Below are 26,763 nucleotides of genomic sequence, written 5' to 3'. Positions count from 1 at the left end.
GCTGTTTATTTTTTTTAATAACCATTTGTCTTTTTTTTTTGTTTGTTTTTAACTGACTTGGTCGGTGATGCTGACAGTATGTGGATACAGTCTAAAGCTACAACTATAACACTATTACCTTGATAGATAATCATAACCCAGGAACCAATACACTAAGTAATAGTTCAAGACCAAAAGAGGAATTTATTGCTGAACTCTATTTTGTACATTTTTTTCTCTTCATGGATTCCTGCATAAATTTTTATCATTTTGTGTCCTGCCTGAACAAATGATAAAGAAGGGACTTTTCATTGATGAACTCTAATTATCTGTAAAATAACCTTATAAAGAACATAAAATTCTTATAAAACCTTGGAGACATTTCAAAGGAGAAATATTGCCAAAGGAAAAGATGTGTGTGTGTGTGTGTGTGTGTGTGTGTGTGTGTGTGTGTTCATATAGAAAATATAAGGATGACAGAATGTCACCCACAAAATATGAAGTGGATTTACATAGACATTTATGTGAATGTATATCCATATATTCTCATTCCAAAATATGTTTCACCTGATATTTATAATAATTTTTGAGCCACGTATAATAGAATAGAATTAGCTTAGAAAGGAAGATCAAATACTTACTTAGCACTTTGTTTTCCCATTGACCTTGGACAAGTTACTTTTTCACTTCTGCTTTCTTTAGTTGTAAAACAACATGGTGGGATTGCTGACGGCCTTCATGATAGACTACATATAGAGAAATTACTCCAATTACAGCAATATATTAGGTTGAACTATATTAAATAATTGGTCCAAAATGCTGAATATTGGCAGTTTTGTAGAGCTCAAACCAAGTAAGTGCTGTCGTTATTACAATTATCAGCATTACATTGCAGAGATGTTAGGACAACCGGAGGCAATGGATAAAATACAGTTACCATAGATCCTGGCAGTGTAGATGTTTAGTAAATCTTCCTTTCCTGACCTTGTCTTATCTCACATTTTTGATTTCCCAGTAGAGGGCTGATCTTTACTTATGCTTATAGTTTCAATTTCATAAAAAGGCGTACAATTGCCAAAGCCTAGAAAAGCCTAACATTTGAATCAACATCCGTGGGAATTTTACCTAAACCTTAAAATAACCTTGAAATTTGGGAATGTAGCCAGAGCTCATGTTAAAAATTGACAGGTGTCTTATATTCCTCCAGCCTTAGTAGGATAATTTTCCTTAAGCACTGCTTTCATTCTGACTCTCCTTTTCAAGATTGCGGGATGCCTACATTAAATCAAATTTAAAGCTACCCTGTAATCCAGTTCAATGAATCTTAACTCCCCAGCGCTTACTCTGACTTCCAATCAGTGCAAGGTTCTTGCACTGCCTCCTGAACTTCCATTCTCAAATGATTTCCTACTCATCTTCAGTTCTTTTTATCTCCCCCTCTTAAGTCCCATTTCCTCCATTTCTTGGCAATCTGAGCTTATAAGGATCACAACCATCTTCTCTATGATTGTACTTTCTCTTACCAATTTTGAGAACTTATTACAGCATGGTGTATTGTTTTGTAAGTCTTGCAAGTTTAATCATAGTGAGTACTTTTTTGAGGACATAGATCACAATTATGCTTCTTACCCTTTTTATGTTCATATTACTGACTATGTTACAGTGGAAAGAGTGAGTTCAAAATCATTTTTTTTAAAAAGCTGTTTAATTGATTTTATTTGATCTGTATTACTTACAACTTTTAAAAAGATTATTTTATGACCAGGTACATGCATGCATTTCCCTTCACAGAAACAAACAAACAACAAAAAAGTAAACCGGGAAGGCAGTGCACTTTTTAACACTTAATGTTAAGCTGATTAAGTATACCTAAACTTAGAGTGGTTTACTCCCCAACTCAGTTTTCTTTAAACTCTGTTACTGACTTAATAGGTCCTTGTCTTATGCCCTATTGTAAGTCAGAAGTGGTTTTCTTAGGACTTGTGTTTTTATTTTATAAATTTGATAGATCAATCTTTTCACATACTTTCTTAAAGGTCACACTGATCATTTAGGCTTTATTTATTAATGTATTTTTAATATATTTGAAAAGAGAAAAAAATGTGTTTCTTTTCTCTTAACCTGACTCCCTTTATGAGATCCAGCCAGCCATCTGTCTTTTATAAAACATTACCTTCATAAGGCCTTTCATGATCAAAAATAACATTCATAAAAAGCTTTGAAAAATGAAAGTTCTGTGCAATGAAAAAATAGGGCAGGTGTAAATGTTGAGGCCCTTTATCTCAGATATCATACATTTTTTTAATCTAAGAAAATGTTTTTGTCTCTCTCTGTATTGCTCGAATTGTAATTTCCTAAGGTAAGAGCTAAATTTTCTTGGTATCTGCTATAGAGTTAAGATGGATTTGGCTTATAATAAATATTAACAATATTCAGTCCTAATCAGTGACTTCCTAAAAGTAAATTACACAAAACCTGTCTTCACTGCATTGTTTTTGCAAACACTGACTTTCCATTTTAGTCACTAGAATAGTGATAACTACCATTTACTGAAAACTTAATATGCTGGGTACTCAGCTAGCTACTTTTCATGTATTATTGCTAATTTTTATAAGAGCTCTGCAAGATAAGTATTATTATCCCCATTTTAATGATGAAAGAACTGAAAGAAAAAAAATTAACCTACATAAAGCTAGAGAACTGATAAATAGAAGAGCTGCCTCGAATTCAAAATAGGTCCATCTGACTCCATAGAATGACCTCTTTTTAAATACTAACAACCCTGGCGATAATAATAGCTAAAATATAGAGTTCTTACTGGATGCCACACAATGTCCCAAGCTGGCATTGTCGAACACATAGATTATATTTAATGGCCTGTAAATCTAATTTTCCTTAAAAACTCGGCAAAATGATTTTCATTTTTAGCAAGATGATAAGTCATCTCATTTTCTAGAAAATACCCCTCCTAATTAAAACTTAGAACTTCAAACTTTGTAGTGCTTCTCTTCTTCGTGACCTGCAAGTTTACAAAAATATGTAGGTTCATTGCAACTTAGTCTGTTCTCTGTGGTTTCCAAAATGTGGTAAGGTCACTGTGTGAAAAGAAGATAATTTTTATTGGGGGTCTGACTTATGGCAACCAAAACAACTAAGAGATTATAGCATAGCCAGATTGTATATTTACTCATTTAAAACAGAAAGTATCATTTTCATTTTTAAATCTGTTATCCAGGGCACCGTTTTTTCTAATATCAGAATATTAGAGAAATTCAATTTATATACAGATGACTTTCTTAGTAAGCATAATTTATATTATGATTTAATTTATATTATACATTGTTTTCCAATGTTTATCCATTGACACATCTTCTGTGAAAGAATGAGTTGATTACATATTGACTTCCAGATTATTTTTAAGAAATGTATTTAAAAGGTTGGTAATATCTTTTAGGTCATCTTTTAAGTTTATGTTGCCTTTACACTAAATGCTGTATTTAGGGAAAGTATATTTAACTCCACAAAGTCTCATCCTAAAAGAGACTGCTGCAGATATAAGGACACGTTTTATATAAAACATAAATCACCGTTGCTTTGAACTGTGTGACCCCTTTGCCTCGCACAACCTAAAGACCTGACCTCCTTTCATTTATCAGTAGCTAGAGCATGGAACTCATAAAGTGTTTCATTGTTTGATATCTAGAGAGCATGGGGGGGTATGGACATCATAAAATTTTATATATATATATATATAAAATGTGGTGAAGAAACTAAAAAAACAAACTGGTGAAACTGTTATGAGGAAAAGATAATACCATTTACTATTACTTATATGACTAGTGATTACTAAAATGACTAAAATCATGCCAAAATTACTTACTATATTTTGACATTTGGCTCCATGTGCACATCCATTCATATGTTATAGAATTTATTTTGTACAATGTCTTACTGTCAGTCCCCTCCAACCAAAGTCCATCAGGAATACCTTTCAGTTAAACAAAACTGCGTTTATTTGAGACAACACACCATGAGGGACCCTGTGGCATCCAGTATAAGGGTATTAGGAGAGCCTTGTTATAGGATTTGGGCTGTGCACGATAGTTCTGGAAAGGTTCAAGGAAGCATGCTTTATTTCTAGGCTAGGTGTTGTTACAAAATTGGAGCAGTTCTAGAACTGGTTATTTTTTCTTTTTTTAAAGATTTTGTTTAGGGCGCCTGGATGGCTCAGTTGATTAAGCGACTGGCCTTCGGCTTGGGTCACGATCCTGGAGTCCAGGGATCGAGTCCCGCATCGGGCTCCCTGCTCAGCAGGGAGTCTGCTTCTCCCTCTGACCTTCCCCCTCTCATGCTCTCTCTATCTCATTCTCTCTCTCAAATAAATAAATAAAATCTAAAAAAAAAGATTTTGTTTATTTATTTGACAGAGAGAGAAATCTCAAGCAGGGAGAATGGCAGGCAGAGGGAGAGAGAGAAGCAGGCTCCCTGCTGAGAAAGGAGCCCAATCTGGGACTCAATCCAGGGCCTTGGGATCACGACCTGAGCCGAAGGCAGGCACTGAACCGACTGAGCCACTCAGGTGCCCCTATAATTGGGTATCTTAATACTTTTTTTCTTCTAGAAAGTGGAAGGAATAGAACATGCCTGGAACAATAATTGGTATGGAAGCAACATTTGCTCATATTAGCTGAGATGGAAGAGTTTTGGTCATTTTGGCAGTTTGGACAGTGTTCTTGGTTTTTTCTTTTTTTTGTGCTCAGACGTAATTATTGAAAGGTCTTCTTTTTGTCTTGTTCCGACGAGTTCAAAGAGTTATCATGTCTGATGCTAGTTGTTAGTGAAATTGTTTATGGTCAACAGTAGAAAATAACAGCCTATCAGTTAGAGCCAGGCCAATTCTAAGCTGAGAACACACATGAGCTGTCTTTGTGTTCTTTTCTTTTCCTTTCTTTTCAATACACAGAGTAGTTTATGATAGTTAAAGATAGTTATAGCATCTTCCTTTACAACAAAAAGCAAACCAAACTATGGTGGTGAGGAGGGAAAGGAAAACAGAGAGTGACAGAGGTCAAATGATACTGCTGATGTATCTTTTATCTACTGATGTGCGATATTACCCAACCTTGGCATATTATTTGTCAGATTTTAGTGAGCTCAGTACTAAAGCAAGATAATTTCAATGAGCTGTCTGAACGTTGGGAAGTGAATTCATGCAGCAGTTATTGAACCTTTTAATGGATAATTCAGGAGATTTCCCAATAGTTTTGTTTACTATGGTTCTATTATTACATCTCTGGGGCAATACCAAGAGTGACTTCTTGTTGATCCTTTTCTCATGATGGGGAATTTCTTGGTCTCAACTCTAAACCTGGGGATGAGTCATTTGCTCTTGATTTCTAAGATTCTCCCTTATATAGGCAGAGAAAGAAACTGACTATATAATATTAATGAAGCAAAAGTGATATTTGTAAGTAATTTCAGCACTGCTGAAACTTACCTATATGGTTCATGTCAACTTGCTAGCAGATTTTCTCCAAAATGGGAAAAAAAAAAGTCTGTATAGTTTTCTCTCTTAATTAGAACTCAGGGAGCTTTTTATTTTAAACGCTAACTCTTCTTTCAGTGGAACTACTTAAACTTGCTTTACATAACTTTTGAAATAACATTGACAAAATTACATAACTGAACGAACATGTAATCATCAAATCTTTCCCAAATCATGAAATTATCATATTTGACTTAATCTGAGTCACCATCAGTCATTGTACAGCACTTAGAATTTATACAGGAACATTAAAAATATTTTTTTTTCTCTTTAAGAGATACTGTGTTGGTACTTGGCAGAAAGGTTGTGTACTTGAGCTTTTTTGGTTTAGAGAAGGAATGGCAATTTGCCAGTGTTCTATGTTGTCTTTTTAAAAAATTTTTTATTGTTATGCTAATCACCATATATTACATCACTAGTTTTTGATGTAGTGTTCCATGATTCATTGTTTGTGCATAACACCCAGTGCTCCATGCAGAATGTGCCCTCTTTAATACCCATCACCAGGCTAACCCATCCCCCTACTCTCCTCCCCTCTAGAACCCTCAGTTTGTTTTTCAGAGTCCATCGTCTCTCATGGTTCATCTCCCCCTCTGACTTACTCCCCTTCATTCTTCCCCTGTCTTTTTTGAAGAAGCCTTTAATAGCTCAGTTGAACTGAAGTAGATAAATGCAGCATTCTTTTCTGGAATTGGACAGGATGTTTCATTGCAAAGAAAATAAGAAATTAAAAATAACCAAAAAATATTGCCAGAATTAAACTCTAAAGCAATTTCAAGAAGAAAATTTGTTGGACCAGGATCCAGAGATCTGTACACATTTGAACCAAAACATGGTGCTATTTAAACAATAGTCATCCTCAAAAGATAGTGACATTTAGGGAAGCCTGGGTGGCTCAGTTGGTTAAGCATCTGACTCTTGATCTCAGGGTTGTGAATTCAAGCCTGGCATTGGTCTCCATGCTGAGTGTGGAGCCTACATTAAAAAGAAAAACGGTACTGACATATAGAATATGATGCCCTCATGTAGCTATTAAATAGTAAATGGTGGTTTCAAGCTGAATGGCATGTTGATTAAAATGAATCTCCTAAAAAGAACACAGATTTAAGTCAAAGGTATATTTAAATGTATAAATATCTGTTATACAGCTTTTTCATTAACGGTCATAACTGTATAGGTGCTTCTAAATAGAAAAATCGTGAAAAGCATGGACTCAAATATATGTTCTACCTGTAACTGGATGTGTGGCCTTGTGTACCTCACTTCACTTCTCTGGGGCCTTTTTTTCCCTCCTTCCACTCCCTAAAAAATAAAAAGAGCAGACTAAGTGATTTATAAGGTAACTTCCAGCTCAAACAATCTATGGTACTAAACCATGCCATATTGGGTATTCATCCTAGATCTGTTTATTTTCTTCCAGAGTAAGCAAAGCATATTATAGAGGATGCGATATTGCTTTAATTCAATTAGTTATTAGTTAATATTTATTGAATATGTTTTCCAGAGCACTGTACTAGCAGTTGTAAGACCAAGGCACATACAACAATATACGTGACTATAGAATGAGTTGCTGAAGCCAAGAACTTTCTATTATAATGTAATGTTCATTAGTGTAAAACAAATAAGGAATCTCAGCATTTTCGAATATACAGCTTAAATCACAATAGAAACAAAATGATGTGTCCTGGGAAATCACATGAGTACTAGCCCTTTGCATGACATCAGGGTTGTAAGTAAAGTCATGTTAGATTGAGATTATATGTGTCCAGGGCATAACCGTAATCAAAGCAGACATGCTCCTGTTAACCTTTGCCAAACAGGGAATGCACTGTCTCTTTGAAATCATAACATGTGTCTGGCACAGTTCTAAGCACTTGACAATATATTAACTCAAACTTAGCTTTATGTTTATTTTGCAGTTGAGAAAACTGAAGCACAGAGTCTGAGCAGTTTACCTAAGGTCATAGAGCTAACAAGTAGCAGAGCCAAGATTAGAACACAGGCAGTCTGCTTTCAGAATAAAAACTAGATCAGCCTGCCCTGTGCACACACTCCAACACAAATTGGAGAATATATTTTTTCCCAGTGATGTTGATTGGTTTGATAGAAACATCTTCAGAAAAATCAGAGCTGCACTGTTGAATTCTCCAGTTACATCATACCTGATTTATCACACCTCGAACCATTGCCTTATACACCCTGCTCCTACCAACCAAGATAATATGCCGAAACTGCTTATAATTACTTCAGTAATTGCTAAATCAAAATGGTTTTATAAATAAAAAGTGAAACTTGGAAAAAACGAAATGTATATTTTACCAAATGTTCTTATTCATCTGTGAACACCAAATATGTGGAAGGAATTGAAATCCCAATTTAATACAAGAGCTTATCCTTGTAGAGTACTTACTATGTGCCAGGCTTTGCATATATAAACATTTTGATCCTTGTAATCACCCTTTAGGTTGGCATAAAGTTATTACTATTATCATTACTATTTTCATTACTATTTACAAATTAGGAAAGTGAGGTCAAGGTCAAGTAACTTGCCACTCTCTCAACCCAGAGAGTCTGGATTGAGTCCACACTCAATATGGTAAGGATTTATTTAATATGTATGTTTTGCTCATTCATCATTCATTCATTCATTGTTCTAGCACTCAGTTACTCAGAAAATATTTATTGACCACTGCTATGTCAGGTACTGCATTATGACCTGAGGAGTTAGCTGTTAATAAGATAATGGAAAGTCCCTGCTCTCACACAGTTTATATTCTAGTGCAAGAAAATGGGCAGCAAACAATTCCTACAGATTGTGAAAATTGCCAGAGGGCAAATAGATGTGAAACAGAGTAACTGCGAGAGGTTAACTCTAGCTAATGTGATCAGTGACGATGTCTCCATTTTAGTCATCTGAGGACAAAATTATAAAAGAGACAGGAAGATAGGTTTTGAGAAAGCAAGACAGATAAGAATAAAATTCTATAGAATATAGTTTTAGACATGTCATCAAATGTTACACTGTCATCCATTTGAGAGCTATGTTGATCAGGGAATAGAAGAGACTACAGTAAAGGTTAGGTTGTAGACAGGTTTGACTTTTCAAAGTTTATTATGAGAAAGTATAGAGATGTGGTTTAATGTTTCTTATGAGGAGTGAATGGAATCATAGGTGACATAACACATCAGGGCTACTTGAGTTTTAAGTGGAGGAGAGGAACTCTCTACATTTGCAGCTAAAATTATAAACTGGTTAATAGATGGGGCTGAAGTTAATTAAACAAAGTTAGAGGCCCTTGGAGAACATAATCAAGACTTCTAATTTAATGTCAAGTCATTTGAGGACACTTGTGAGTTTTTTTAGATCCAATAAACAATTGTTTATTTAATACCCACTGCAATATAGACTCTTTAGGGGGTCTCTGGATATTCACCTTTGTTCCTTTCCAGTTGTGTTTATTTTTCCCACTGTAGCCAGAGTTATTTTTTTAAAGGAGAAATCTGATCACATTCCTCCTGGATGTAAAACTCTTCACAGGCCTGCCATTTTCCTAAGATTACAATAAACAAATCCCGAGCATGGCCTATACCCTCCTGGGGGACTTAGCCCCAGTTTACCAGTCTTTCTTATCCCTTCTCACTCTGCCCAGGACTCTCTCACCCAAGCCCCTCCACCCCTACCTTCTTCAACCCCCTACCCCAGCCTTCCTCCTTGCTGGTTCACACTTGCTGATTCCTCTTCCTGGGTTATTCTTCTATGTCATCCCTCTCCCCGGCACACATACTTGTGGATGCATGGATGCATGCACACACACACACACACGCACACACACACACACACACACACACACACACACACACACACACCCCTTGTTTCAACTCATAAGTAATTTCTACTCATTAATAAGATAATTTGATTAATATCTTTCTCACTGACAACTAGTGCCTATAAAGGCAAGATTGTGTCTGCTTTGTTCATGATCACATTCCCAGCACATATTACATGGTGTCTGACACTCACTAGGCCCTCAATAATATGTATTTAATAAACAACAAAATGAACTGTTAGACATTATAGGAAATGTAAATATGTACCAAATGGTCCCAACACAAGCTAAACATGGAACAAGAACTAACACATTAATGAATAAAGGTGGAATTATTTGAGACAGTAGAACACTCAATGCTAAGTATTATGGTGCCAGTTTCCAGGCTGGCAAGGTTGTCAAAAATGACAGTGTATAGTAGGGATTAACATGGTAAATATAAGGGACTTGAGAAAGTTCAGGTGAAAGATAGCTGACATCTCATATGTTTTATCTCAGATTATAAATTTAATCTGTAAGGCCATGACAAGTTACATATTGATAATAGGGAAATGGCAACACCAAAAATAGTTCTCAGCACCAAAATAATTCTCCAGTCCAGGTTGATTTGTCTGTAAATGTGGGAGAAAATATGGCTTAGTTTTTAAGCATATGGTTCAAATTCTGGCTCATTGAACTGGGCAAATAATTCAACAATTCTGAAATTTAGTGTCCCTTTTAGCAACATGAGCTATTTACACATATCTTGATGTAGTAATTGGGGGATTAAATGAAGGACTCATGTAAAGTAACTTGCAGAGTTCTTTCCACACAGTGGATTCCAAAAAAATATTGTGTTACCTCCTTTCCATCACCTCCTTTTTGTGTAGGAAGGATTTCACTAGAAAGACACAGAAGGCAAGAAACATCCTGTAGGCAGATTTAATAATACAGATGTATTCGTTTCCTAGGGCTGCTGTAACAAGGTACCACAAACTGGATGCCTTAAGTAAACGGAAATTTTTTCTCTCACGGTTCTAGAGGCTAGAAGTATAAAATCAGTGTATCAATAGGGCCATGCTATCTCTGAAGGCTATAGGCGGGGATCCTTTCTTGCCTCATCCTAGCTACTGGTGGTAGCCAGAAATCTTTGGCATTCCAGTCTCTGCCCTGTCACATGTCTTCACTCTGTGTCCATGTCTGTCTCCTCTCTTCTTATAATGACAGCAGTCACAGTGGTTTAAAGGCCTACCTTAATTCAATATGACCTCAAATTAACTCATTACATCTGCAACAACCTTATTTCCAAATAACATTCTAAGGTTCCAAGAAAGACATAAATTTTGTTGGGTACTATTCAGCTCAGTACAGTAGGTATTAAATGACAGGGCTCTACACTGAGATGTTGGCAGAAAGAATGGAAAGACACTGGACACATTTTAGACTTATTTTAGTGAACAAGCCAGTAGAAATTGATGAAGACTGAGAACAGATTTGTTGATAGCTGTTTATGATTTGATTTTTTTGTAGGACTGTGTTTTTGAGAGTCAAAAGAAAAACAGATGCAAAGGGGTTTCTTTCAATATTTCCTTCTCCTTTACATTATAGTCAGATTTACATAGTTCAGCTGTTAAAAGCATCTTAGAGCCTATTTAGATCTCATTTTCTAGCACTCTGACCCACAGTTGCTTCTATTTTATGCCCATTTGCAATTTTACAGTGGAGAGTTATCCTAGTGAATACTGTTTAGAGACTTGTTCCCTCCCAAGGAAACCAGTGATTTATATGTTATTTAGTAAACATTTGTTTATCCAGAAGAGGTGTTTATTCCAAGTGATATAAAATTGTGAATTAAAACACAAATCAGACTTGAAGTCAAAAGAATCAATGAAATCACTTAGATGGGGGTTGTAGAAAATTTGCTCAAAGGGTAGTTTATTCAGAATTCAAATCTACAGAACTGATGAACATAGAATTGTTCTTATGTGATAGAGGTGAGAGGCAAGGACATTACACCTCCTCAGGGCCTCCATGACCCCAGGGTGATCCCACGGCTCCAGGGACACAGTTTATAAAACTGCAGGTGATGGTAAAGAAGAGAGAATAGGAAAGAATTTAGCTCACAGCACCCATGTGGTCTTGGGAAAATAGCATAATATCTCTGAACCCCATATTCCTCATTAATAATAATTTACAACCCCTAGTCTTTTAAACTCTGCAACTGAGTTATGTAGGTCATTTTAAGCATGTTCTACAGATGGCAATAGTCATGGTTTCCTCATTGATATAAATGTGCTTTTTCTTTAAAATAATAAATTAATTTATCATTAGTATGATCAAAAATAAATTTAGCAGCAAACAAAAGTGAAATAATACAAGGGTGGGCATCTCTACACTTCACTAACTTCTGAGTTGATCTCTGTTCTATGTCAAGATTAGTAAGGATGCTATCCCCCCACGCACAGTCTCCTGAGGGTTTCTCCTTGGCAGGCTCCATCTTCCTATCCCCTTTCTTCTACCTCTTTGACATTTATTACAATTACCGTTTATCTTGGTCATTCTACCCCTTTTAAGGTCTCAGTTCAGGAAAATGGTTTTCAAAATTCCTAATGTTACTCTAAACTTTTTTCTCAAAAATCCAGTTTACACTTTTCCGTCCTAGGCTTCTTTCCCAGCGAGTCTTTTCTCTAGTGGTAACCCTTCTGTGTAGAGCAGTGTTTTACTTGCAAATTATCATCCTTGCACAGCAAGTGCTTTTATTTTATAAACAGGCTGAAGTACTAGAAAGAAGATGTTTGAGGAGACATACAACAATTTACAGCAGGAAATTGAAACAAAATTTTTCCTTGATTCATTCCTCTTCAGCTACATTTTGACAAATTTTCATCCTTTTTCTGTCCTTAGTAACCTGGAGGTGTATTAGCCTACTGACCTCTTATAAATGGCTCGTTACATGATGATGAACCAATGCCCAACTTTTTGCTCCTGTTTTCTCCTCCATCTGAAATGCTCTTATGCACATGATTACCCTTCAGAACTGGAAAAATTTTACTCATTCTTTAAAATGTATTTTATCCATCTCCTTTTACAGGAGTTTTCTTTAAGTGGTCCAGTTGAATTTCCTCAGTACTCTCATAATTTTCTCACAATAGGGGCAATATTGAAGGTCTGGGCTTTGGAGTTAGAGGACAGAGCCTGGAGTCCTGGCTCAACCCTGTAAGAGTTGTGTGTCAGTTTCTTTATCGGTTCATTGAGATACATAATTTAACTCCTAAGTTTAAGTAATAAATTAAGCATATGAAACACACTTTTTTTCAAATGTTATAATAGTAATCAAGTGTGTTTCTTGACTGAACAAGATTATATTACATTTTTAAAAAATCTTAGTAAAAATAAGACTTTAATCAAGCAAATGATTGTGATATAGATATCAGGTGGGGTTAGTAGTCATGATGCTCATATTCATAAATGGCTTTTATTTTTTTGATGGCCTTTAAATTATGCCAAATAGAAATCTTTCTAATGTAATGAGGTTGACCTAGTCAAGTGATGTAGATTATTAGAAACATGAAATTTAACAAACAGATATTTCATGAATATATTAATATAGCATGTGTGAGAAGGCTCTGGAGTCAGAACTCCTAAGTTCAAATCCCAGTTTTGTCTCATTATAGCTGTGTGATTTAGACAAATTCTTTAATTCCCTTCAACAGTTTTCTCTTATATAAAATGGGCATAATTATGGACCTAATCATAAATTAAGTAATAAAATAAATAACATTTTTGAGGACTAATAGAGTTACTATAAGTATAGTATTTATAATATTTCTTGGAATAGAGTAAGCATTGAGTACCTGTTTGCAACTGTAACTATATGCCAGACACTTTGCTAGGTGAAGGGGATTCTGTGATGAACCTTGGGGAAGATGGGCATTGAGCACATAACAAATATGAATATATAATTCCAAATTGCGATCACACCAAAGAGAAAAATAACAGGTGTTATGAAGCACATAACAAGAAGGAATAGAATGAGGGTGAGAAATAAGAAGTTACAGGTAAGTATTCTTACCATGGGAAAGTATTTTGTTATCAAAGGAATGATTTATTTTCCCTCAATATTGTAGTATGTTTAAAGAATAAATAATTGAAACTTGATAAAGTTACACCATTTATTTTTATTCTTATAAATAACCCTTGCATAATTTTGTGTTTTTTCATATATGTGAATATGTATACCTTCTCAGAGAAGGAATAAACACATTGTCTATTTTTATAGCTTATCAACTAAGAGTGTGCCAACCTCCACCACCCGTACCCAATGCTGAAATTTTGACAGAAGATGATGAATTTGAAATAGGTAAAGTCCAATAAATTCTTTTTTTAAAAAATACTGTTAGTAGAGATATTTGCTTAAAAAGAAACAGAAAGAATAGTAGCAACCTATCTTAGACCCTCTTTCTCTGGGTTGTTGGAGATTGTTGAGAATTCTTAAGAATGGACAGCAGTGAAATGACCAAAAGGGAGTATAAGCAAAAGCAAGAATCCTGTATCTCTAGGATGTACAACTGGAAAATCAGTATGGGAATTTGAACCAAAGAACTATATTCTAGTGGTTTCTTCCAAATTACTATTTTGTTGCCTTTTCGGACACACTGATATTCTTTGAACTCAGGTTTAAGCCTAAAACATACAATGAAGAATATATAGGGTATATTAGAAGATATGCTTTATATCCATATCTTTGAGAACAAGTGGTGGATTATGCTCAGTTTGATAATAAAGTCCTTTAAAACTAGGTTGGAAATTCAATCCCAATAATGTCTCATATTTTGAAAAATGATGTAACAAAAGAATGTTGCCATAACGAACCTTATCATTATCATGATACTGATTTTGGTTGAGAAATTAAGAAAATATTAATGACTCCTGTAAATTTAATCTTAATATAAAAGCAATAACTTTGAATCCTTTTAACTGCTTGATATATTTTTAATGAATATCTTAACTATACCAACTAGATTGTTTCCTTCCCACTATTGTTTATATACAACTGATACATACCAGTTAGATCTTACTGTAGTAAGATCTAATTTACTCTTGGCTTTAGTTCTGATTGGTCAGTATCTATGAACTAGTTGTAGTTCAATAGTTTTAATATTATCCCTGCTTATAACTAATAGAATTTTATACAAATTGAAAATGACTGAAAGAAAAAATATTCTGCAATATTTACAGATTTTACAACTGGAACATCTGAAGCCCCCCCTGTCCTTTTTTTTTTTTTTTTTTAATAGGTGACATTATTAGGTATCAGTGTCTACCAGGATTTACTCTGGTCGGCAATGCAATTCTGACATGCAGATTAGGAGAACGACTCCAGATGGATGGAGCACCTCCAGTTTGTCAAGGTACCAATTCTTATGATTATTGATCTTTAAGTATTTGTTTTATGCTTGATTCAATACTGGCAAAATTGGGAAAAGTCTATTTTACATAAACATTAAATATTTAACTGGCCATAATGTTAAAGTTATACAACTCATATGTAGTATCTTTTATTACATTATTTCTCAGATTTAACTTTAAACATTATTTATTCTCCCAAGGTTTATTTATTTATTTTTTTAGCTTATCCCAAAGTCAGTTCAATTTATTTAAATTAATTTTGCCATGAGGGGTGGAAATGGAGATGGAAAATAAGAGAAACCTTAAATAAAGTCTTCAATGTTGATTGACTTTATTTGAAATAGTTTCTGTTCTAACCACTAAAGCCATTAAAATTTAATGGAGCATCTGTTAAGCATGAAGGTTTGAGTGAAAAACAAAAAATAAACAAAAAACAAGCTATAAATGGTCCTTGCTGTGAGGGCAAACATGCTTTACGGGATATGACAGCCATACAGGTGGTAGCAATAGAGTGTTTAGGAAACAGGCCAGGGGGCTATCAAATCATGTAACGTTTAGTTGTTTAAGGGACAGGCAAAGCTTGATGGAAGCATTGCTCCCTGAGTCTTGGTTCCATATGACAAGTGAGACTTTGGTAGAATAGAGATAGATAAGTGGTGGTCCAAGTGACAGATGAATATACAAAGACACACAAGTAAAAAAAAAAAAAAAAAAAACAGAAGTATAGACTTCAAGGAATTCACTGTGGAATTACAAGGGCAAGACCCTGATGGATCTTAAATAATGGGCTAGAATTTTAATGTTCAGAAGTCATGTATTGTTATTTTGTGTAACTCCATAGGGCCCAGAACAGTGCCCACCACATAGTAACTAATTATAAATATTGGTTAATTTGAATAAAATTGAATTGAACTTGATTGTCTCTCCCCAGATTTTCTTGGGTTACTTCCTTCTTTGGGATTTATTCCTGAGAAATGGAAATCTGTTTCCTGTGCAGGATCTTAACTGTTAAAATGAACCTAAAACAAAAATTCTGTTTATTATTCCAAACATAATATAAGTAGGAATTAACATTTAATTTTCTACCTCATTAGAATCCTTATAATAAAATGGAAGGATTTTCACAAGGGGCTTTACAGAAAGACATGTTTGGGGGTAAAAACCAACACCAATGTGAAATTTTTTCTTTCTCTTAGTCAATGACTTTAGAGCATCTTGAAGTTGTATGGATTTTTTGAAGTCTATCACCTGTAATCCTGATATTTAAATGTCATTCATTCAATTTCCTCCTTTATACAAGACTATGTTTTAGCCACTTAGGATTATGAAGGATACATATTCAGACATTTAGACATGTGAGGAGGATAGAATTTTAGCCTTTTGGGAAGTTATACATGGAAAAATAACTTGGGTAGATATAGGAATTTGTGAACAAGCTACATGTCAGGACTTCTTCTTTGACTCCAATATATAAATACATTGTGAGCTCTTGGAGGGCAACACTTAATTTTTTTTAATCTGGATCCCAATTTAATAAATTTCTAAAAATTAAAATAAAACAATCCAGATAACAGCTATTTAATAATCCCTCATCTTTCAGACTTTCAATATTTTGTTTTTAAAATTAGAATTTCCTATAGGTTAATAATTGTATCTCTTCCTATTCTATGTACTATGGAAAATACAGAAAAGACTAATTTTTATCTCATAATGACACTTCAGATACTAGCTAAAAAGTAATAAATAATCCCTCAGAATTAGTTTATGCAGTGTTACTATATTAATTAATTGACCAAGCACTTAAGCCAAAACTCTGACTTTACATTTTTTTTCTTTGAGTTAATTCACAAGCTTGCTAAAATAATCATTTTTTTTGGAGTCTGTTAGAATTAATGTGCATTGTTTTTAGTCTATCTTAAATAATTTAATATTTTTTCAATTTTCCTAAAAGGGGCTGCAGCAATGTTGTTATTCTTCCCTTTTAGTTTTCTATATCACGTTTAAAATATGGACAGCAGGGGTGCCTGGGTGGCTCAGTCATTAAGCGTCTGCCTTTGGCTCAGGTGATGATCCCAGGGTCCTGGGATCGAGCCCCGCATCAGGCTCCCTGCTCCGCAGGAAGCCTGCTTCTCCCTCTCCCACTCCCACTGCTTGTGTTCCCTCTCTTGCTGTGTCCCTCTCTCTCTGTCAAATAAATAAATAAAATCTTTAAAAATAAATAAATAAAATATGGACAGCAATTCTAAATGTGTTGCTCTTTAAAGAGTTTGACATAGATGGAGTAAAAGGAGTGGTATATTTAATGGTTAAAATTGTGGGGTCCATCCAGGTGAAACTGTAACACTTTATGCATTTTAGACTTTCTGAGCATCAGTTCCTTCATATGTATAATGGGGGTAAAAATTGTACCTATTTTCTAAAGTTGTTGTGATAAGGGACATAATGCACAAAAGGTGCTTAACGGTATTTTAACATGTAGTCACAATCAATAAATATGTCTCTTATTCCTGATAGTTGTTGGGCTTCTTGATGAATAGTATGAAAATAGGTTAATTTGTGTATTTATAGTAAATTATGTTGAATCATATCAGATGTTCAAAAGTAATATGGAATATTTGTTCAGTTTAGAATATTGGGGCCAACATATTAAACAAGACATGGCACTTGCTTTTCAATAACCAGAGCCTAGGAAGGGGGACAAAAAAAAATAAGGAAATAGGCATGAAATTGCTAACTGCAATAATAGAACATTATGGAGACACCAAAAGGAAATCAACAATTCTGCTCAGGTTGATGGAGGAGAGGTTCAGGAAGTATCTCACAAAGGATGAGACACTTCATCTGGGCATTGAAATGCAGTAACATTTCAAATGCAGCTGATGAAAGAAGGACATTTGAAACAGAAGCATGAAGGAATGTGCAGAGTTCAAAAAGCTGTAAGTAGTTCATCCAATATGTTCAGAGCATTTCATTTCAGTGGCAGAGCACAGCAGGAAACAAAGTTGGGGAGGCAGGCAAGGAATGAACTTGGAGGGCTTTGTTTTCATACTGTGAAGTTGCTAAATGGTTTTTGTGAGGAGGTAACATGCTCAGTAACCCAAAAAGATACTTAGCTAAGTATTCCAGAAATATTAAATAGCTGAGCACACACTAAATAAACCCTTCCTTAAAACTTAACTTCTCATACAGTTATATATGTCCCATCATTTCAATATGCCATAGCTATATATTCATGAATGTTCTTCATCTTTGACTCAAATTTTCCATTCCATTTCCAACTGTCAAGCTAACTTTTTTATTTTATATATTTGTCATTTTGTGAAAAGCAATGGTAGGGTTTCTCTTTTTAGACTGAGAATGACCTGCTACCATTTACTTATTTTTGAAAATCTTCAAACCATATCCAAGAAGCAAATATCTCAGACCAAAGTAGAAGAAACACAAGTAAAAGCCAAAAAATGAAAAAATAAAACAGCTCTTATATGTTTTAGCTTTACTATATTCTATATTTAGTCCTTTGTATTTTCACCATATTTAACTATGCTATATTCTATAGTCAATTTCCAAATATCTCAATATTAGTTATGGTGGCTTTTATTTTTAAATTATTTCTTTTCAAATTATTAACTTGAATAAAGAGCAATTATATGTTGCCATAATCTACTAGTTTGCTTATTCTTTTCCATCCCTATACCACATGGAGACTTTACAACTCAAAATATTTCATTGCCCTTGCATCCAGGAAATGATGAATATATAAATCCTTCATCTCGTCATCTATATTCCAGCAACTGTATTTGGTGTTTCCAAGCCTAGCTCATTCTCACAAAGAACTGAAAGATAATTGGTAACCTAAAATCGTGTTGAATTATCATGGTTTACCCATATTTCTGAAATCAGGAGTAGCCTTACCCAGAATAAATACTCTTGAAACAGTACAGTTTCTTATCTGGCCCTACATACCTGAGTGAGTTAAAGTTTGAGAAGAGAAGAGAGTGAGTAAAAAAATACGGAACGAAAAGGACGTGCAAAGACCTAGATGAGAGAGGCAAGAGAAGGGGACACAAGATGAGGAAAGGTAGGGGGAGAACACAAAGAAATCGAAGTAGATAAATGTTTTGCCTTTTAATGATCTATGTACTTATAATACAGGAGATAAATGTCTTATTTTTAATTATCTATGTGTTTATTATACAGAAAAGTAATGCATCTTCCATGTAATTTAAACAAAAGGAAATCAATACCATAATTTTTGGGTCATTCTTCCATTGTTTGAACTGTAAGCTTAATACAAATGATCTCTTCTAACACATGATTCAAGGTATTTTCTCCTTTATAGTTATTAAACATGAAAGCAGAGTCCCAGGTGTTTAAAATGCAGTTTTCACTTAGGTCTAAAAGACTAGCATTATTTAACCATATCTCTCTTTGATAGTGCTCTGCCCTGCCAATGAATTACGGCTAGATTCCACAGGAGTCATATTGAGCCCTGGGTATCCTGACAGTTACCCAAATCTTCAAATGTGTGCCTGGAGCATCTCAGTAGAAAAAGGATATAATATCAGCATGTTTGTAGAGTTCTTCCAGACAGAAAAGGAATTTGATGTTCTTCAGGTGTATGATGGTAACCATGGTTTATATCTACTGCATATTCATAAATTCAGTTCAACTACTCTAGTTGTATTTGCAGACCTTCAGTGTAAACAACTGCTTGTATGATTTTATTTTATCTTTTAGTATTTTTAGAAGTATCAACATCCAGTTTATCTACACACCATGTGAAAACTGTAGTTAGCTTATTATTCTACAAATTGTAGATTCTTCAGCTATGGAGTTAAATGTTTAAAACAGAGATATGTTTTAAGCTACTGTTGATTGCTTAAATTGGTTTTGGAGCAATGTCACCACATATCACACTATTCTAAATATATTCTATTACCATATATCATATAATATTCTAAATATATAAATATTAAAGATAAATTGGAACAGAATTGTTCAGTTATATCTAAATTATAGTATTTTCTTTCCAAAGGACCAAATATTCAAAGCCCAGTGCTTATTTCCCTCAGTGGAGATTATTCATCTGCTTTTAATATAACAAGCAATGGTCATGAAGTATTTCTCCAATGGTCCGCAGATCATGGCAATAACAAAAAAGGCTTCCGGATAAGATATATAGGTATGTGATACTTACAACTTCAGTACACATCTCACCTACATCCTCAGTATGGTTGTGACTACAGAGCACAGAAACAAACACTATTCAATTAGACATGAATTTAAATCTCAGTTTCTCCACTGAAGCTTTTTGAGCAGTTTATGTAAATTCTCTGTGTCTCAGTGTCCCCACTGTCATGACAATCCTACCTCTTGGGATTTTTGAAAAGATTAAAAGCATTTAGGATATTGATGACTTATATATGTTAGTTGTAAGTTAAACTCTGATATTTTTAATGCTTTTTTCCATTAGATTTGTTTCTCTTGCATTCTCACAAAATAGTAACATTGTTGCTCAAATGTGTGGATCTGACCTATTTAATAAGTCCTTTATATGAGAAAGTTAAAAGATAAACGTACCTTGGTAAAAATCTTTGTTTTTGTTTTTATCATCTATTTATGATACTTGCTAAATAAGTCTAATATTGAAAGGGAAATGACCAGCACATCATTAAAAACCTTTAGTTTTGAAAAAAAGAATTGTTTTGTCACTACCGCTTTTCACTGAGTAGTATTTAGAAAGATATGAGCTGAAAATCCTTTTTAATATCGAGATGAAGTAACTTTTCTATATGCCTTCCTGTTTATAAGGTCTAATGATACTGAGCCAATAATTTTCGTTTCTTGTTGAATAAGTGTATATAAATAGTTCTTCATTGTACAAAGATTATATTCTTTTTTTTTTCCCATCCTAAATCATGTCAGAGGCATGGGTATGTGCTCCATAACAGAATATTTCAGAGCTAATCAGGCATCTCTTTTCTGTACAGTGTTCGGACCATGTCTCCCCAACCCAAGGGTCATTGCTAATCAGTTCAACTGAAAATTACTTTCATAAATATTTTATTAACAATTCTCACAAAACAATTATAGACATAGGCTTCAATAAATTTTGAATTTTAGTGTTTAAAATATACTCTCATATTTACTCATTTATATAAATTTCCATATAGAGTGTACAAATAAAATAATTTTTGTCTATTTACTTTGATTTTAAAGCTATAAGATGATAGTTTGATTTTAATTTATTAACAATTTGTCTTTTACACTTCAAAATTGACTTGTCACTGACATCACAATACTAATATGTATATAAATTTTGTCCTACAATAGATTTGCTTTAAATTTTTTAAAAATGTTATTAGACATACAAAGAAGAAATGCTTTAAAAATTTAAATATATGCCCCAGTCATCATTAATTTCTTTCATATTTGAATCATTTTTCTATCATGTGAACAATGTAAATGTCTTTTTATTAAATTTGTGCCCAAAGATGGAATTTAAAAGTCAGCACATTAAATTGTAGTTCTGATGATCATAATAACTTAAAGGGAAATTCTTCAAATCAATTATAAACATTAAATTGACTATATTATAGACTAAATCTTTATTTATGTTGATATTCATGATAAATTTTGATATAAATATACTGAAAACAGCACTTTAACCCCAAGAATAGCTTGACATATTGTATATTTTTCCTTTGGAAATAACAGGTTATGACATATATATTCCAAGTCCAATCTATTTCTTTCTAGTTACCACTAAAGTCTTATTTTTCTCAGATGAATACACTGAAGTTACAAAGGGTAAATGGATCCTGCCAGGCTGAATAGTCTTAAAAGTACATATATATGAAAAAGCCATTTGACATTATCTTTTGACATTTCAGACTTCAGAAGATGAAGAAAGTTTTATTTTATTGACATTTTTATCACCATATGTAAGCATTCTTGGCAGCATGGAAATTCTTTAATAAACTGGGAGAGAGGAATATGGAATGTGGGGGGGTCTATTTAGACATCAACCAAAATGAAATGCATGACCTAAAATGATATGGGTGTCTGGAAATAACTTCAAAGTTACATGTAAACAACATGCTCTAAAATATTACTACCAAGACTGGCATTTAGGTCCTTCAGATTACAAGAAGTACAGCTTCCAAAATTCACTGAAATATTTGTAGAGCTTTTGAACCACCAGGGTGTTAAGAAAAATATGTATATTTCAATTCAGAAGACCTCTTCTGTGATGACAAAAAGTTCTGAGTTAGTTTTGTCTCCCAAAAGTTATGTCAATAGATTGTCAAGAGAATAGAAAATTATATGATGTTCATAGGAAGTAAAATTCACACAGGTGGCAGTTACAATGCTGGATTGTAAAGGATTTCTGATTCATTAATTATACAGTGATTCTTTTGTCTTTCAAAAAGCTTTCTACTGTAGTACACCAGAATCTCCACCTCATGGATACATTATCAGTCAGACAGGTGGACAACTTAATAGTGTTGTCCGCTGGGCCTGTGACCGAGGATTCCGACTTGTTGGGAAAAGCAGTGCTGTGTGCAGAAAGTCTTCTTATGGTTATCATGCATGGGATGCACCGGTCCCTGCTTGTCAAGGTGAAGTATATTATCCCCAAATGGAAAAACACATTAATAAAAGATTAACCCTGTTTAACTTTTGCATTTGTATCATTGAAACTTCCAAAAATATAAATATTCAGAAGCATATTATAGATGCCCCTCTTGAAAATGAGACTTAAAAATGCAGAATAATAAATTTGAGAAGAGTGAGACACATTGTTTTATAATTCTTCATTTGTTGTTGTGTGATTAATGCCTTTATTCTAACCACTCATACACCTGTACATACTTTAAAAAATTATTATTATTATTAATTTCTGTTTTAGAGAGAGAGAGAGCATGCACGAGCAAGTAGGGTGGGGAGGGGCAGAGGGAGAGGGAAAGAGAGAATCTTAAGCAGACTCCATGCCCAGCACAGAGCCCCACATGGGGCTCGATTTCACAACCCTGAGATCATGACCTGAGCCACAATCAAGAGTCCAGTGCTTAACTGACAGCCACCTAGATGCCCCCACCTGAACACACTTTACTCATACATCTACCATTCTCATTACTTGGTTGTCAGAAAATGATTGACCAGAGCTGGAGATTGCTTTAGTGTGGAGTCTGCAGAGAGAAAAGAGAGGATAAGAGTGGGCAGGGTCACTGAAGATTTTCACTCTGAGCATGCAAAAATGTGTTCTCAGAGCAACAAATTTGAAAGAAGAAAATGTAGCCAGCCACCATGTCATTTTTTCTTCACTCTTTAGCTAACTTGATAGAGATACATCTTTCTTTTTCATTTGTATTTTGTTAACAATTGAGGCACTGTCAGAGCGTTGTATCCTGTTACAGCAAACAGAATGACAAGCTTCTTATTCAACAAATGGCACATTTTAGATCTTTGGACTAGATCTTGTTTTTAAAAAGCAGTCTCTTAGCTAGGTATAGTTATAAAGACAAGTGCAACATCAGTTATACCAAAAAATGTGATGTCATTGGACTTAGAAAATTTTTAATATTTAGCATATCACAGTATTTTGTCCATATGAAATTTAATTTTATATTTGATTTACTCTAGCCAGCATATAGAGGTGTATTAAACAGCTATGAACCCTCACATTTAAAAAATGCAGAGTATTCTCAGTTAATAAATAATGGGTCTTACCTATAATCTACTTATCAGAAGGAATTTATATAAAACAAATAAAATATAAAATAGATCAATTAAAATTTAAAATTGAACAACAGCAAGTTAAAATAAGCATAGATATTACCAAACACGTGGAATGGATTTTTTTACCTGTTAAACTGTAATTTTAATTCATGAAAAGATAACTCTCACAGGCATGTATAAATAAATGAGAAATGAAAGAACTATTGTTTCCTTGTTCTGTTGATGCAGGAAATATTAATCACTTACTAGAATTCTGTGAAAAGTCATAACCTTAGTGGCTTACCAACATTGAAAAAGCTGACTTCATGTTGAATAGATATATTTAATAAACTATCAAAACATCTGCTTTTCTTTGACTAATGAATAATAGTCATAAATTCTTAGTATTTCCCAGAACTGGTTTGGAAAAGAATCTTTGATCTTATAATTTCAGAATCATGGGAATTTAAAAAATATATAAAGAGTAACCTCTAAACCATATATATTTTAAATAAATATTAAAATGACCTGACTTTGAACTAGTACATTTCAGTTGTGTAATGATTGCTTAGGTATATAAGAGGACATATAAAATAATCTTTAAGAAATCTTTAGTTAAAATAATTGCCTATTGGTTGAAATAAAAAATATCCTAAACTTACTGAAATTTTGAAATTGCTTTGTATAGTCAGGACTATAATTTCATTGAATTTTTTGATATATAATACAACATTGACATATGGGCTCAATTTTTTTTCATTGTTCTTGATTTAAAATGTTCTACTATTAGAATAGTTAAATCAAAATGCAGTTAAGATATTTGGCATAGTAAAATGATAACAAGGAGCCATTTCCAAAATTGATCTTTTATTATTACTGAAACAATTTTAAAAGATTAGTTAATGAAAACCTTTGTTGTATGTGACCTATCTGTATTTGAACATAGCTTATTAAAATGAACTGGTTAAATGTCATTGGGAAGAGCTATTCACATAATGCAAATTTTTGTTTTGTTCCAAGTTTGTTTTATATTCTTCAGTCATCTTTTTTCTTTATTTCTTCAGTCTCCTTATACATCCTTATGCATATTTACTTGAGCCACAGTTACACAATGTGAAAACAGAAAAAGATAGAAAATCTAGTCTGCTATTTCTAGTTGGGTTAGGCAGGTGTTTTATCTATTCATCTACACATCAAATAACCCTTCATTGATTTCCTCTTCTTCAGGAATTGAACCAGTTTCATCCCACTATGCAGTTGGGTATTGTACAGTGTTATGTAGAAACAGTCTCTTTGCATTCCCTGCCTCACTTTTTAATCTGTACTATTCTGAGAGTTCTGTAGAGAAGCCTCTGTGACAACCACTCAATGATGATGGTTCTTTTGAAATTGATTTTTTTTATTTTATAGATGAGAAGTTAAGTCATAATCTACCCACAGGCATAGTTGTCGTTCTATCATTTGAGCATGTTGCCGTTCTCTTAGGTCTAAAATATAGCCATTTTATACTAACCACATATGTGGACCTATTCTTTTTTTTCTTTTTTTATTATGTTAATCACCATACATTACATCATTAGTTTTTTTTTCAAATTTTTTTATTGTTATGTTAATCACCATATATTACATCATTAGTTTTTGGTGCAGTGTTCCATGATTCATTGTTTGTTCATAACACCCAGTGCTTCATGCAGAATGTGCCCTCCTCAATACCCATCACCAGGCTAACCCATCCCCCTACCCCCCTCCCCTCTAGAACCCTCAGTTTGTTTTTCAGAGTCCATCATCTCTCATGGTTTTGATGTAGTGTTCCATGATTCATTGTTTGTGCATAACGCCCAGTGCTCCATGTAGAACGTGCCCTCTTTAATACCCATCACCAGGCTAACCCATCCCCCCACCCCCTTCCCCTCTAGAACCCTCAGTTTGTTTCTCAGAGTCCATAGTCTCTCATGGTTCATCTCCCCCTCCGATTCCCCCCCTTCATTTTCCCCTTCCTATTATCTTCTTTTTTTTTTTTTTAACATATAATGTATTATTAGTTTCAGAGGTACAGGTCTGTGATTCAACAGCCCCACACAGTTCACAGCGCTGACCATAGCACATACCCTCTATCACCCAGCCACCCCATCCCTTCCACCCCCCATCACTCCTTTTTAAACTTTATTTCCTTCTACTTTGATCTAAATTCAACCTACAGTACTCCAATAATGTATAGTTGATTTTTTTTTAAATCAGTAAATACACAGTCTTTGGTGGGGTTCCATAGGAAGATGACTTATTACAAATTGAAATTCCCAAAAGTCGTAAGTGGAAATATCAACATTGCTTGAACAGACATCAGGGAACCATTTACGTCTGCAACATGATAGAAGGGCTAATAACATAATTATATGAGATTGCCTATATAATTTATTAAGTCAATGTTACTGCTTTTCTGTTCATAATTTTCAAGTTATCAGATTATGAAAGATCAAACCGTGCACCAGTCGGGACTCTGCCATTCAATTTTGTGAATGTCATATAGATTTCACTAAGATATTTTACTTCATAGTGAAATTCACATGGATTAATTAAAATTAAACACCTAAGTGGTAGGTTTTCTGAAAGAAGTTGAAAAAGAATTTTAGGTTGAAATGAAAGCTAGGTAACTAGAACACAATCTGTCAATATTAAAACCAAACTCAAACCTTTCTGTTCTTTATTTCTTTTAATATGAGAAAAATATACTTATAAGTCTAGTATATTTTATAGGAAACCTAGAAGACTAGATATTTCAGAATTCAGAAATTTTCTGATTTTATAGAGGTAATATAGTACATATACTAGATGTTACATAACTCCAGCTGGTTGTAGAGCTGTACCCATAATCAAATACACTAGTTTTTGTGCGGACGTATGTACAAATATTTACACATATCTGAATATGATAGAAAAGATACAAATAATCTCATTTTAATGAGGGTTTTGCTGCCAAATACATTCACTGAAAGCTTATATTTTTTCTTTGTTTTTGGAGACACAAATGTGTACTGGTAAAGATGGCAAACAATCAATCTTAGAGTCTATCTGTATAGTTACTTGAATTTATGAGATGTGAAAATACCTGATGCACAATAAAGTAAATAAAAATTTTTACTGTAATTGTCACATTATGGGAAAACTAATTTCACCTAAATCAGATTTATTGTAGATGAAAACCAAGACATCTAAGACATATCAGTGAAATGCAGTCTGATTCAACCTAGGTTTTAAGACAATATGTCCAGGCCCTATATTTATTAAACATGTTGATCACATGAT

The 26,763-nt window shown here is 33.8% G+C and overlaps 1 protein-coding gene across 4 annotated transcripts in view; it reads left to right on the top strand.

Annotated features, from left to right (window-relative positions):
- CSMD3 (CUB and Sushi multiple domains 3) overlaps nucleotides 1-26,763 on the top strand; it is a 1,160,406-nt gene that overhangs the window by 1,059,893 nt on the left and 73,750 nt on the right. For all 4 annotated transcript variants that reach the window (XM_027574671.2, XM_027574666.2, XM_027574669.2 and 1 more), the window contains 5 exons: nucleotides 13,610-13,690; nucleotides 14,628-14,741; nucleotides 19,175-19,363; nucleotides 19,775-19,921; nucleotides 22,173-22,361. In XM_027574671.2, coding sequence (XP_027430472.2) covers nucleotides 13,610-13,690; nucleotides 14,628-14,741; nucleotides 19,175-19,363; nucleotides 19,775-19,921; nucleotides 22,173-22,361 — 720 coding nt within the window. The remainder of the gene's footprint in view (nucleotides 1-13,609; nucleotides 13,691-14,627; nucleotides 14,742-19,174; nucleotides 19,364-19,774; nucleotides 19,922-22,172; nucleotides 22,362-26,763) is intronic.

Source organism: Zalophus californianus, chromosome 4, assembly GCF_009762305.2.
Source record: "Zalophus californianus isolate mZalCal1 chromosome 4, mZalCal1.pri.v2, whole genome shotgun sequence".
Lineage (NCBI taxonomy): Eukaryota > Metazoa > Chordata > Mammalia > Carnivora > Otariidae > Zalophus > Zalophus californianus.
This window is presented reverse-complemented; position numbering and strand designations above follow the sequence as displayed.